At 47.3% G+C, this 11,878-nt stretch overlaps 1 protein-coding gene across 6 annotated transcripts in view; it reads left to right on the forward strand.

Annotated features, from left to right (window-relative positions):
* agbl4 (AGBL carboxypeptidase 4) overlaps positions 1–11,533 on the forward strand; it is a 250,132-nt gene extending 238,599 nt beyond the window's left edge. For 4 of the 6 annotated variants that reach the window (XM_081707269.1, XM_081707272.1, XM_081707271.1 and 1 more), the window contains one exon: positions 1–1,683. This exon is cut by the window's left edge and continues 569 nt beyond it. Coding sequence is in view for 2 of the 6 variants with exons in the window: in XM_081707270.1 (XP_081563396.1) it covers positions 9,384–9,463 (80 nt within the window). In the remaining 4 variants the exon portion in view is untranslated. Of the gene's footprint in view, positions 1,684–9,383; positions 9,481–10,230 lie in introns of those variants that run through there. The other 2 variants (XM_081707270.1, XM_027001299.3) reach the window with 2 other exon arrangements.
* The last annotated feature ends 345 nt before the right edge of the window (positions 11,534–11,878 follow it).

Below are 11,878 nucleotides of genomic sequence, written 5' to 3' on the forward strand. Positions count from 1 at the left end.
GGGGCGGAGCCGTCGAACACTTCGCCCACATCGAGTTTTCGCTCTTGATGTACATGAACGGATGAAAAGATCTGCTTTCACAGGACTGACGGGTGGGCTGAAATGGTCCCTCCAGTGCCTGTGTGCTAATGAAGGCCAGGCTGATAATGTCACTCTATTGAACTGTGAACAGCGGCCACACGGCACCAGCGGCACCCGGGCTGGTGTTGGCGCCTCCCGCTCACCGAGGCCTTAATTATTGCAGGGGGCCATTATCAGGCCAGCAGGGCCTCGCTGGATTTGTGTGGGTATGAGTCTTACGCGGTCTGCTGGAAAATACTGAGGTCCCATCCATTGGATACCATAATAGGGACACCTGGTGATAGGTGTGTGCGTGTGTGTATGTGTGTGTGTGTGTGTGTGTGTGTGTGTGTGTGTGTGTGAGAGAGAGAGAGAGAGAAGAAGTTGCATGCCCTTGCAGCTCTGAAGAGCAAGAGCTAATTGGAAAGATGGCATGGTCAGTGTGTACCATGAAGACAGTTCGAAGACAATGGCCGCAGTGTTTAAACATTCCTTTGTTCGTGAACTTTCGATGCCCATCGAAATGGAATCCATTTAGAAGATAAGATAATAAAAAGATAAGATCATTAAGATCATTTCCAGCAGAGGCGAACGGAACCTTTGGGGATATGGGAACTGTTAAGGAGTTCTGTGCGGCTCTATAGCGTGGCCGAACTGAAACGGTGGGAGCTGCTGGAGCTCATAGACTCGAAAGGCGTTTTTAGTGCAAACCTGTGAAACGTGTGTGTAGCTTAAGTGCCCCCTAGTGGCAGGAGAAGGCGGTGCCGCACACACGCATGTGCTAGCCTTTTCTTTTTCCTCTCTCTGCCTCCCTTCCTCTGCTCCTCTGTCTTTGCTGTCATCCGCCCAGCTGCTGGCCGTCTCTCATTTTTCTGCGCTGCTCTTGCGCTTCCTCCTTTATTTATCTGCCGTCGGGATCCGAAGGGGCAGTAAAGCCCCCTGACTGATCGCCACGCCATCACCTGTCCACTGCTCCACTGAACTGTCCGCATCAAGGCCTGCTTGGCCACCGTTCAGTAATAAGGGACCCATCTATGTAGAATTGCTCCACAGCACTGTAGGTTTTTCTCCCTTAGTGAGAGAGGATGTCGCAGAAGAATAGTAGGCAAGCTGGCTGGGTGGAGTCATAACTTACCCATGATGCCCTTCTCCTTGAAACCCGTTGTGACTTTGTAGCCCGGGCAGCCAGATCGGTCGCCAGTACGCGCGAGGACCGTGCGGTAACGTCTGTGACATAGGTGGACAGGAGACAAGGCGAAATTTGGGGAGAAGAGGTTCCGAGAGGCTCTGTTTGCAGGTATTAAAAAAGATGGGATTGCAGTGTAGGGTGGTGCGGTCTGGCATGCGACCACAGGGTTACCCCCCCGCCAGAGGCCGGACCGAAGCCAAGCCAGTGACTCAGGAAACCCAGACGGCGTCGGGGCAGGAGGGGCCGTGTGTAGAGCGCTCGCACGCGGAGCGGACGGACTACAGCTCAGGCCCAGGTAGACAGAGGGCAGTTGGAATGCCATGTAGTGCAAAGATTGGGGTCAGTGGGGTCAGTGGAATCTGACATGTCGTTTTTATGGGCCGGCGGGCAGGTCTATGGAGCGTGCAAATCATCAACAAAGACCTTTTACGAGCGTGACTCCACTTTGGGTTGGGGGGGGGGGGGGGTTTGGGGTTGGGGGGGGAGGGGGAGGCAGTGACACCAATGTAATTACCTGCAACAGCGGAATGAATTCACCCCTGCTAACCTCGCTACGTAACCGCACACACGCATACAAACACACGTCCCGTCACTTGATGACTACCATGTAGCCGGGCAAATGGAAACCTCACCTTGTCCTTTAATAGGGTATTTTATTACAGTTCGCTCTAAAGAGACTCTGCCAGATCTCTGAAGGAACTGGTTCAATTGCCCGAATTCCCCCCCGATTTTTCTCCCAGTCTCCCAGTTACACCGTCCTGTCTCATTATGGAGCGGAAACAGGCTGAATACAGGCTGGAGCCCGTGCAAGGGGGATATATTTCAGTATCTTTAATCATTTATTCTCACCTGTAATTTCTCCCAAAATGGAGGAAACTTACGATGCGTGTTGGCCTCATCCGCTTCCGATTTTTATGCCTGTCGACCGGCCCCTCGGGCATCGTGGGCTGACTAATGCCTGTGCTGGAATTGCCGCTTCACGGAGAGCCCCTACACATGCTTATGGGTCCTCCCAGGCCCAGGCTGACAGTGGAGAACTGGGCTGGGCAGCTGGAGTGACCTTTCGGAGAAACGAGGCCTGATTAACACAAGCTTTGGGATGTATGCGACCGTAATTATAAAGATCGGTTTAATAGGACGTTCTTCCCTACGGTCGTTACAAAATCTCTTGGTGTCCGGAATGGGCCACCGTTCGGTGTCTCGCATGCCTCCAGCCAAACAACAGCTTAATTGGTCACAGGTAATGCCTTGGAAACTTGTACGCGTCGTGTTCTCCAAGCCGGGCTGTCCTGAAACTTGTTTTGAAAAAGCCGGTCGACAAACTGTGATGCGAGACCATCATTAGTGCTGCAGAGACAGATGAGAGCTGGGAGAATCTGGGAGCTTGTTCAAAACTCAGCTGGGCACTTTGATTGAGAAATGTTTCCTCGGCAACTCTATAACACCTTCCCTTAAATTCCCTCCAAAACAACTCTCCTGTTCCCAGAGTTTCCATTTTTAAGGTCATGTGTTGCTACTTTTTGAGGTGTGACATGTTGGGAGCGTGTTCGGGGGTTACATGTTGGGAGCGTGTTCGGGGGTTACATGTTGGGAGCGTGTTCGGGGGTTACATGTTGGGAGCGTGTTTGGGGGTTACATGTTGGGAGCTTTCAACAAACTTTCTCCCCTTCCAATGTAAGATGTGTTGCCCTTATGGTGGGTAAAAATGTCCTTGAGTTTGAGCAACCTTGCTAGCTAGCAGCAAAAGCCTTAGCCAAATGTAGAGGGATAGTTCTTCTAAGGGAGTACGGACTGCTATACTGTCAAAGTGAAGCATTGATTACAATGTTTGTTGACATGGATCAATATACTGTAACGATTGTCTTGGAGTAATAGATTCTACGCAGATCTAAATTTGATTTTATAGATCGTGGTCTCGCACACGTCAGGGCATATTGGTGACACCGAGATTGCATCTTACAGAATGATGAGTTAATTCTAAGCACATTAATCCAGGCATCAGATCAGACTCTGCTGGCATTAACTACAGTAAAAACCTGAAGGTAGTTATTTTGCAGTGAGGTTTGTGCAGTTTTTCATTGTCCATGGCCTAGTTGCCTATCAACTAGCTCCTGGACTCCATCAGCACCCTCCGACACCTGCAGCTGCAGCAGCACCTGTGAGCGAGCCTTATCTGCCGTCTGAACTGTGTCAGAATTATTTGCATTAATATCCACATCGCCAGGTTCATAGATGTATGGCTGAATTACTCAACTTCTCCTTCTTTGCACCATAATATTCAGCTCTGCTTAAGTAGCCTGGCAGGCTGCAGGTCGGTGACAGTGGGCTGTCAATCAAGAGAAGTGCGCTTATTAGAATATCTGGACCACGCCCAGACCGTTCTCAGACAGGACTACCAATTTGGTTGTTTGTTTTGAGCAGTATTTCATAGTATTTAAGGGGGGGTTTGCTGTATTTTTAATATATTATTGAATGTAATTTTAATTTCACACAATCTAGTTTAATATCATACAGTTATTTTAAGATTTTATAATATATTACCTGGATATTTAAATGTGTGAGGATGAGTTTTGGTTTGGAACGAAAAGGCTGGGATTTCGTTTACCCTCAGGATACAGTTTGAGGTAGGATTGGGTTTACGGACTAAGGTTTGAGCCAAGCACGCATAACATTACCGTTTTCTAGAAAAGTCTGTTCAGAGTCAGCTGTCCAGAATGGGCTCTGTTGCCCTTTAAGCTCTGACAAGTTAACAAGTTCCCGCGTCAGAGCCGAGCGAGAGGCAGCCTGCACCGTTTTCCGCTGTCCTTTACGCTGCAGACGGCTACTGGGAGCTCGGTTATCCACGAGCTTCGGCTCCAAAAGCCCTGCTCAGTCACGTGGAGCAACCGGCTCTGTCGTTGGCCCGCCCAGGATCTGCGCCACCCGGGAGGGGGTGGTCGTGCGGTCCGGGGGGTGGGGGTGGGGGAGGGGCTCGGGCCGTGGCGTGGCGTGGTTCAAGATTGATAGGGTGCAGGGCCACAGAGCGCTAGAAGACAGCTCGGTGGTTCCCAGTGGCATCGGGTGTCAATCATGGCTTGGGAAGGAGACAGGCCTGGACACCCCGTGCAGTGACAGCTCTCTGCAGTCTAAAGGGGCCTTCTGACAGGCAGTCGGTAAAGAGCACCGGAGCTTGGCGGAGGGGTCGCCCGAACGCAGCGCGTGAAGCCCGTCGACCCAGGCCCGGCGGCATTTTAGCAGGATGTGGTGACGAAGGGCCGATCGTCTGATTTGTAAATCGTCATGCTTAAACATTACTTATCCACCGCTGTCGACACAGTTGTGCGCAGCACGCGTTTTCAGTGCAGTGCTTTGTTTCTGGGTGGTGGTGTGTCAGAGCTGCTTGGTTCGGAGTCCAACTGCAGTTAACTTGTGGAAACTTTTAATGGCCTTTATGGTCCATAAAAGAACTGATGGGTTTCTCTCACTCTCGCTCGCTCTCTCTCTCTCTCTCTCTCTCTCTCTCTCTCTCTCTCTCTGGCCCTGGAGCGGATCGTGCTGAGGGGTCATCAGACACGCCCATGTTCTGCTCTTTCAGAGCCCTGTGCCATGAAATGGACATGATTGTGTAGGTGGCGTGCGCTGTGGCCTGTGGCCAATCGCTGCAGCTCTCTCAGAACGCCGACCTCGGCTCGGCTCGGCCGCTTAGCACGCCCTCTACTGCCCCCTGCTGCCGTCTTCGGTACGACCGCTGCAGCCGGTCCCTCTCCCAGGGCTGAAGCGGCGCCCGTGCCCGCGTGGCGGTGCCCGTTCAGACGTCTATGATGGCGACAAGGAACTCGCATGCAGATGGTCTACCCGGTGAAACGTGCCATAAACCAAGTGTGGTGCCGCCGATCAAATGGCGCAACGGCGGCGCTGGAGAGCGGGGTGCGTCTGTCGTCGGTCCCGCCAGCGAGAGGCGCGGTGGGCTGGGAGCCTGGAGCAGCAGGGGCAGGACGCCTGCTCCCCTGTTCTCTCCTGTTTGCTGTTTTAATTAGCATTGTTAATTGGCCCTTCTTGACGCCCCTTTGTGACAGGCCTGTCACTCCGCTGTATCGATGGCGTTGATGGCCCTAATTTGTCTGCTCGTTAGCCCGGTGGCTGGCTCCAGGACCATAGCGCCTTGTTCCCTGTCACCGGGGCATCGTTGTCTGTCTGTCCGTGTTGGGGATAAGCAGCCTGGTAAACAAATCATTTTGCCTGTGCGTGCACATCCGTGTCCCCCGTGTGCCATCAGCCCTGTGGAGGCTCGTCCTTGAGTTGCAACAAAGGCAACGCATCGATCTGGCAGGCGCGTGTAATGGTATTAAAAACAACACGCGCGCCACAGATGCCACTGCCTTTACTCCACACACACCCATCCTCCACCACCGCAACACAGTCCACCTCAAACTGTGCCAGCAACTGGAAATCCTTTGCTATAGGTTTCCATCCACCAGTATAGTGGGTGGGGTTTTTTTTTGTTTTTTTTTTCCCACGGAGACAGAACGCATCTTAATGTGACATTCCTATTTCCAAAATATATAATGGCTAGGTTAGTTAATTTGTATTGATAGATGTTCAACAGGCATGGACGCACAGAGAAACTTAGTTGACATGATAACTGTATGAATAAAAGACCCTCTTCTGATATCTGCTTTGAAGGGAAGGCCGTCCTCACAATTCAGGTCTTTATCCATTAGTCATGCACGCGCTGCCTCCTGTCATCGCGCAGATCTTCCTGTTCTGTCCCAGAGATCTTTGTCCTTCTCCAGCCTATTTGTTAACGGTGAGTCTCGTGGGTACCTGATGACGCCTCCATGGTGACCTCTGCGTCCGCTCCTATTTCGAGATGTTTGGCTTTCCTGCCTGACCATCACGCCGTGCCATGTCTTGCGCCCTGCAGGGGCAGCGAGTGTTCTGGAAACTTCCAATCCTCTGTGGGGCACAAGTGTGTGTTTGCGCATTGGCACTGGTGCCCACTCCCTCCCCCCCCCGTAACCACTGGCCCATCCCGGCAGCGCCGGTTGCTGTTGGCGTGTTGCCAATGGCCAATCAGGGCTCAGGAACGTCCCTGCTCGCAGCTGCGATGCTGATGAAGTCCTCTGCTCTTCGTCGGGCCGTCCATCACCCGCTTCCTGGTATGGATGTGTGCGATATAACATCACAAGCTGAGAGGCCATCTGCACGCGGCAGGCTCCCAGTCTATTTATGTCACTGCACACACACACACACACACACACACACACACACTGGTGGAGTTTCTGTTGATCATGGGGAGACACAAAACTTTTTTTCTGAGGTCACAGCAAAAATGTCAGGGATGAGGAGATTTGGCGAGCTTTGGAACAGGGGTTTAATGCTCTTGCCAGAGCTCATAACACTAAAAGACGTAGCCTGTTCAAAAGAGATTCTCCAACCAAACAAATCAGACAAGTCTTTCTCTAAACCTGTGTATACGAATTCATCAGATATGTTCCAAGACCGTGATTTAAATACATGTGATGTCATAGCTCGCCCACACGGTTTCAAAGTGAGCCTTGGCCTGTTCACCTCATAGCATCCAAAAATAGCTTGTTGTTTTTGGAAGGCTACAGAGGTGGCAGCCCTGGCCAGATGGGGTGTGAAGACAGGCACAGGAGTCATGGAGAGAGTTCCCATCAGCCCGCTGGGTGAAGGATGGAGCCCAGGATGACTCCACACTCTGCAGTAGCTGGCTGGGATACAGAGAGCACGGAGGAGATAAGGAAACTGCTGCTCTCTGAGCCAAAATGGTGTAGATCAAAGACAGATGCCATGCCCTCTCTGCTAATCAAGGTCATGTTGTGCCCAATAGGATGAGCAACCTTGTCTCTTGCCTTTTTATTTAGCTGAAAAATTGTCATATTATATTTGGAAATTGAGGCAATCATGAATAACGCAGTGGTGTCATAGTAAATCAGAGAGGAATGTAGATAGAAATGTCATTTAATCTGTACTGTCAGTTGTGTGTGTGTGTGGGGGGGGGGTGTCTGTGTCTGTGTCTGTGTGTGTGTGTGTGTGTGTGTGTGTGTGTGTGTGTGTGTGTGTGTGTGTGTGTGTGTGTGTGTGTGTGTGTGTGTACATGTGTGTGCTCAAATACAAGAAGCATCCATAGAGATACCATTCATGCCAGGAATGGATTGTTTTTGAGTTAATAGTTTTGGGTAATAGGATTTAAGTCATAGACTTTGGATTTATGTGGCCCAGGTAATTTCTGACTGTTGGAAGAAATTGGAAAATAAAAAATAAAAAATGACTGAATCACTTTTTACCTTGTTTTTCTTCCAGAGGTCTTGTTTCAATCACAGAACTCTGACAGTCTGACATGTCATATCTGGACATCAATAACTAACTGACATCCAGTGGTGAAACATTACATCTCTGTCTCGATTTATCATGTCAGGCCATCCTCAGAAGACTGTAACGCTACACACAATACACAAGCAGACTGTGCCGTTGCTTCCTTATCACATCACAGCAACAGCACCGCAGCTTTTAATGGGTTAATGGCACATTTACTACTTAATCATGTAGCTTAAAGTAACACATTATATTTAGTAATTTGCTGGACATGGTTTTTACTGTTTGTATAACTTGGCTATTAATTTTCTAGACTACACTCTAAGAATATATTTTGAGCAGAAGATAGTGGCATGCTGTCACATGTTTCTAGTGCCTGGCCAGTGTCCAGCTGCACTGGGCAACCCAGCCTCTTAGTTCACCTATTAGTTCACCTCCACTTTGACCCAACAACTCTGGTTCCAACCTGAGCCAACAAACCATGTGTCCTCAGATGCCATCAATCATGTATACTGTTCCCTAAATAAATGGAAACATATTTATTTCCTAGTACAGAAAGAGGAGAGCACGTTTACTGTTAACATTATTTAACCCTTGGAGGGAGGTTTCTTTGTTTTTTCCACCGTTCCTGAACTATGTGGCCCTACAAACATTATTCCAGCCTCTTCATCTCTGCATTGGAGATATCTGTACCAGTGCTGTCATATCATTAGCCTTGGCACTTTAGCTCAGAGAGGTTTTTCCGTGGTTTCGTGTCCTAACGTCTCTCCGCTTGCCCGTGTCAGTAGTGTAGCGGGTTCCTAAAAGCCTTCTGCAGCGTTATGACGGAGTGCACCGGATAATAGATGTGTTCTGTAATGTGATCGTGCTAGAGGTGGAACACAGGAGCGCTAGCAGGATAGTTGTATGAATTTAAATAAAGTCCTAGCTGTAAGAAACTGCTACATCGGTGAGCTGTAGAGAGGGTTCTTTTTTTATTTTCTTTTTTCCCCTTGTGGCTGACTTGACAGAAACACGGTTGATTTACGTTCACTAGTGGCAGCCCTGGCTGAACTGTCCTGGTTATTTACTGTAGGCATTGTTCTGTGGGGTATTGTTCTGGCCAGATATGCACTAAAAACTGGGCTTTTATTTATTTATTTATCTATATTGCGGCTATATGTATTTATCTATCTATATTTCAATTGATGGCAGCACGTCAGCGCAGTGATTTAAGGGCCACGAGGTATTCAGCGCAGTAACAGTGGCACAGCCTGGGAGGCAGAGCAATATTGCCTAGCCATTTATGAGCCTTTGAACGAACAAAGGCAGCCTGCCGAAGTGGCTCTGAGGAGATTTCACTTTTAAATGTCAGTGCAAAACAGATTTCTCTTCCACATGTAGGAATAAAGCCAGTGTCTGAGCATGAGCACTCTATCGGAGGCTGACTGCACCTCTATCCTTCCCTCAGACTGTTGAACAAGGCTCACTCTGCCCCATATGCATCACTATAGATCACTGTTTCTCTACACGCTCCTCAGTCAGTCCTAGACAGTTCACAGTTGTACTCTAACCCAGGCGTCTGGACAACCGCACAAGGTACTCTGGATAATCTGGTGCCTCCCCTCCCTCCATAAAGTGGGTTATGGAACCATTTTTGTATACCCGTATGTGTATGTGTCAGAGTTGGGATTTGAAATCTGCAAAATATTCTTATGTGGTAGATGTTGAGCTGCAATGCTAAGTATTTTTGCAGTGCTTGTGCGAAGATATGAAATGAATGGCTGTAAAAGAAACACTTCAGCCGAGGTCTGGTTCCTTAACCTGCTCTCTCCAGATATGAAGCTGGGTAGGAACGTCGCCCGGACGTTTCTGGACTACTATAAACTCAGCAGCCTGGCTGAGGAAAATAAATGAACAAGTCACTTTAACAGGTATGTACTTTTGTCTACATGATTTTAGGAAGAAAAAAAGAATCACCGTTGTTTTATTCCATGTTGCCTTCTCTTGGAAATCTTTTTTGTTTTCATTCATAACAAATTCTTAGTGGTTCTTTTAAGGACCATGACGGAATAATTTTCCCTGGCGCTGTTCTTTCAGTTACTTCATCTTAAAAACAAAAAATTTGTCATGTCATCATTCCATCAGAACTTTGAGACTCATTCAGGGATGCAGTGACTAAGTGACTTTTTAATCATACACTTTTGGAGTGTAGACCAAGTTTTCAATGAATTGGTTATAGTTTGAGGAATTCAAACACCCATCATTTCTCCCAAACTCTATTGAATAACTTGTAAACTTTTAAAGTTATCTCTCATTTCATTTCACCCTATTTTACTGTAGTGATTTCACGCAACACTGACTGTTCTCACTGCAAAGGATCTTGAGTTACTCTTAAGCAACAATTCGAGAACTGATAGCTGTATTGCACATGGACAGTTGCATCCAGAACCATGTAGCCTTTGAGGTCCTGTAGAACCCTTATTTTAGCATGGTCGTGATCAGGAAAGTCCCATCCCAACAAGACTTTCTCATACAAATGAAACTCCCACACTTGACCTTCCCAGAGCAGCTCAGACCAAAATGAAGTCTAATGTGAGATGACGTTACCAGAGTCTACTGGACCTTTTTGGGTTTTGTCGTTAAGGAGTTTGTTTGAAAACACATTCTTTTTCTGTTGACAGTCAAGATGCGGCATCTAGCGGTCACCAGGGAAATAATGCTGGAAATGGAAAGACTCACAATGGGGAGAGATGTGAGCAAAGATTTCCGGGCAGCTTGGACTACTGAACTCCAGTACTACCCAGCAGGGACTACTGAACCCCAGTACTACCAAGGCTCCCCAGCACAAAGACACAGCACCCCATGCATATTTTGGACATCAGGAACATGTGAAAAAATGAAAATGACATGGACAGTCTCTTGATGTTTCTGTACAATGCTATTACTTTAATGCCATCAATTGTTGTAAGATAATACATAAAAGGTGACTTAACTGCTTGGATTTATTTACCATGTTTTGCCTTTTTAAAATACCAACAATAGTGTACTTTCATGTGTTTTGCAGTTGCTTCTTCACAGAAGATGTCATTTAGTTGCAATTATTACTGTGTAAAGGATTGCATGCATTAAATCCAGAGTTGTGTTCTTAGTTTACCTTTATTCTCTGGTACTGCCGTCTGAATGCAATAAGAATGTTGCTTTAAGAAGGACGTGATGACCAGGATGTTTTAGTGTATTTGACAATAGCATTCACAGGCTTTTTCAATCCTTTCTTTAATTTGAAATGTATTACTAAGCATGTTTGCTCAGAGATTGTTTTAAAATTTATCTTGCGCAAAACAATGAATTCTTTGATCTCTAACAGCAAAATTAATGATCTCTATATGGCTCAGCACATGGTCTAGCTAGTAAATTCCAGTAAATCATTCCATACATTCAATATGCAAAGGAAATTCTGCTAAATACAGTGTGCCTGTTGTTTGATCGAGCATCCCTTTCACCCTCTCCCTTTTCAGACATGGCTCCGACTATCTGTCAGGAGTGGTGTGAAGAGCAGCGTGCATTTTTCAGGCCAGCCATTCGGAATAAGTGAGGCAATCAGTCAGAACCTGCATAAACAAATGACTCCCATTTTACATGGTAGACGAGAAGATGGAGAGAGCTAATGCAAATGAGAAAACACATCCATCTACAGATTTACACACACACACACACATGCACATGAAAGGTGCTTTGCACTAAATATCTACCATCCCCACTGTGCTGTCATTTTTTTTTTACCTGTGTCTCAACCCATTACTCCCTTTTGCTTGCATCAGTAAACGAAGCACATCACAGCCTAATTGTCCTTATTCACCTGTAAAATGTTAATACCCCCCCCCCACTTCTACATTGTATGTTCCATTCTTAAAGACAAGTTTCTTTGCCTTCTCATTTCACTATCAGGTTTCTGCCAACTGTCTTCAAAAACTGCACGAAACAAACATAAAGCCTAAAACATAAAGATATTTGTATGATTTGGGACATTCAGCTTTCCATTCACAATGGCTGCTGTAGCGTAGTAGGTGCTGCTGCCCCTGTGGGGGAGTGGGGTTCAGCTCTTGTCTGGGGAAGTGCTCTGTGCTATACCAGTAAGAGCCCTTGGCTTAGAATCTTAACAGTTGCTCTGGCTAAGAGTGTCTGCCAAACCAGTCAAATGTAAATATTCGTGTATAGTTAACATCCATATTGCAGAATATGTCCTTATGACACCTTTATACTTGCATAAAGTAGATTATGGCCTTTATACATGCATAAAGCTTTAATCCAGAGAGCTTCTGGACATCGCAG

The sequence above is a fragment of the Electrophorus electricus genome, chromosome 25, assembly GCF_041902795.1.
Source record: "Electrophorus electricus isolate QZ-2024a chromosome 25, ASM4190279v1, whole genome shotgun sequence".
NCBI lineage: Eukaryota > Metazoa > Chordata > Actinopteri > Gymnotiformes > Gymnotidae > Electrophorus > Electrophorus electricus.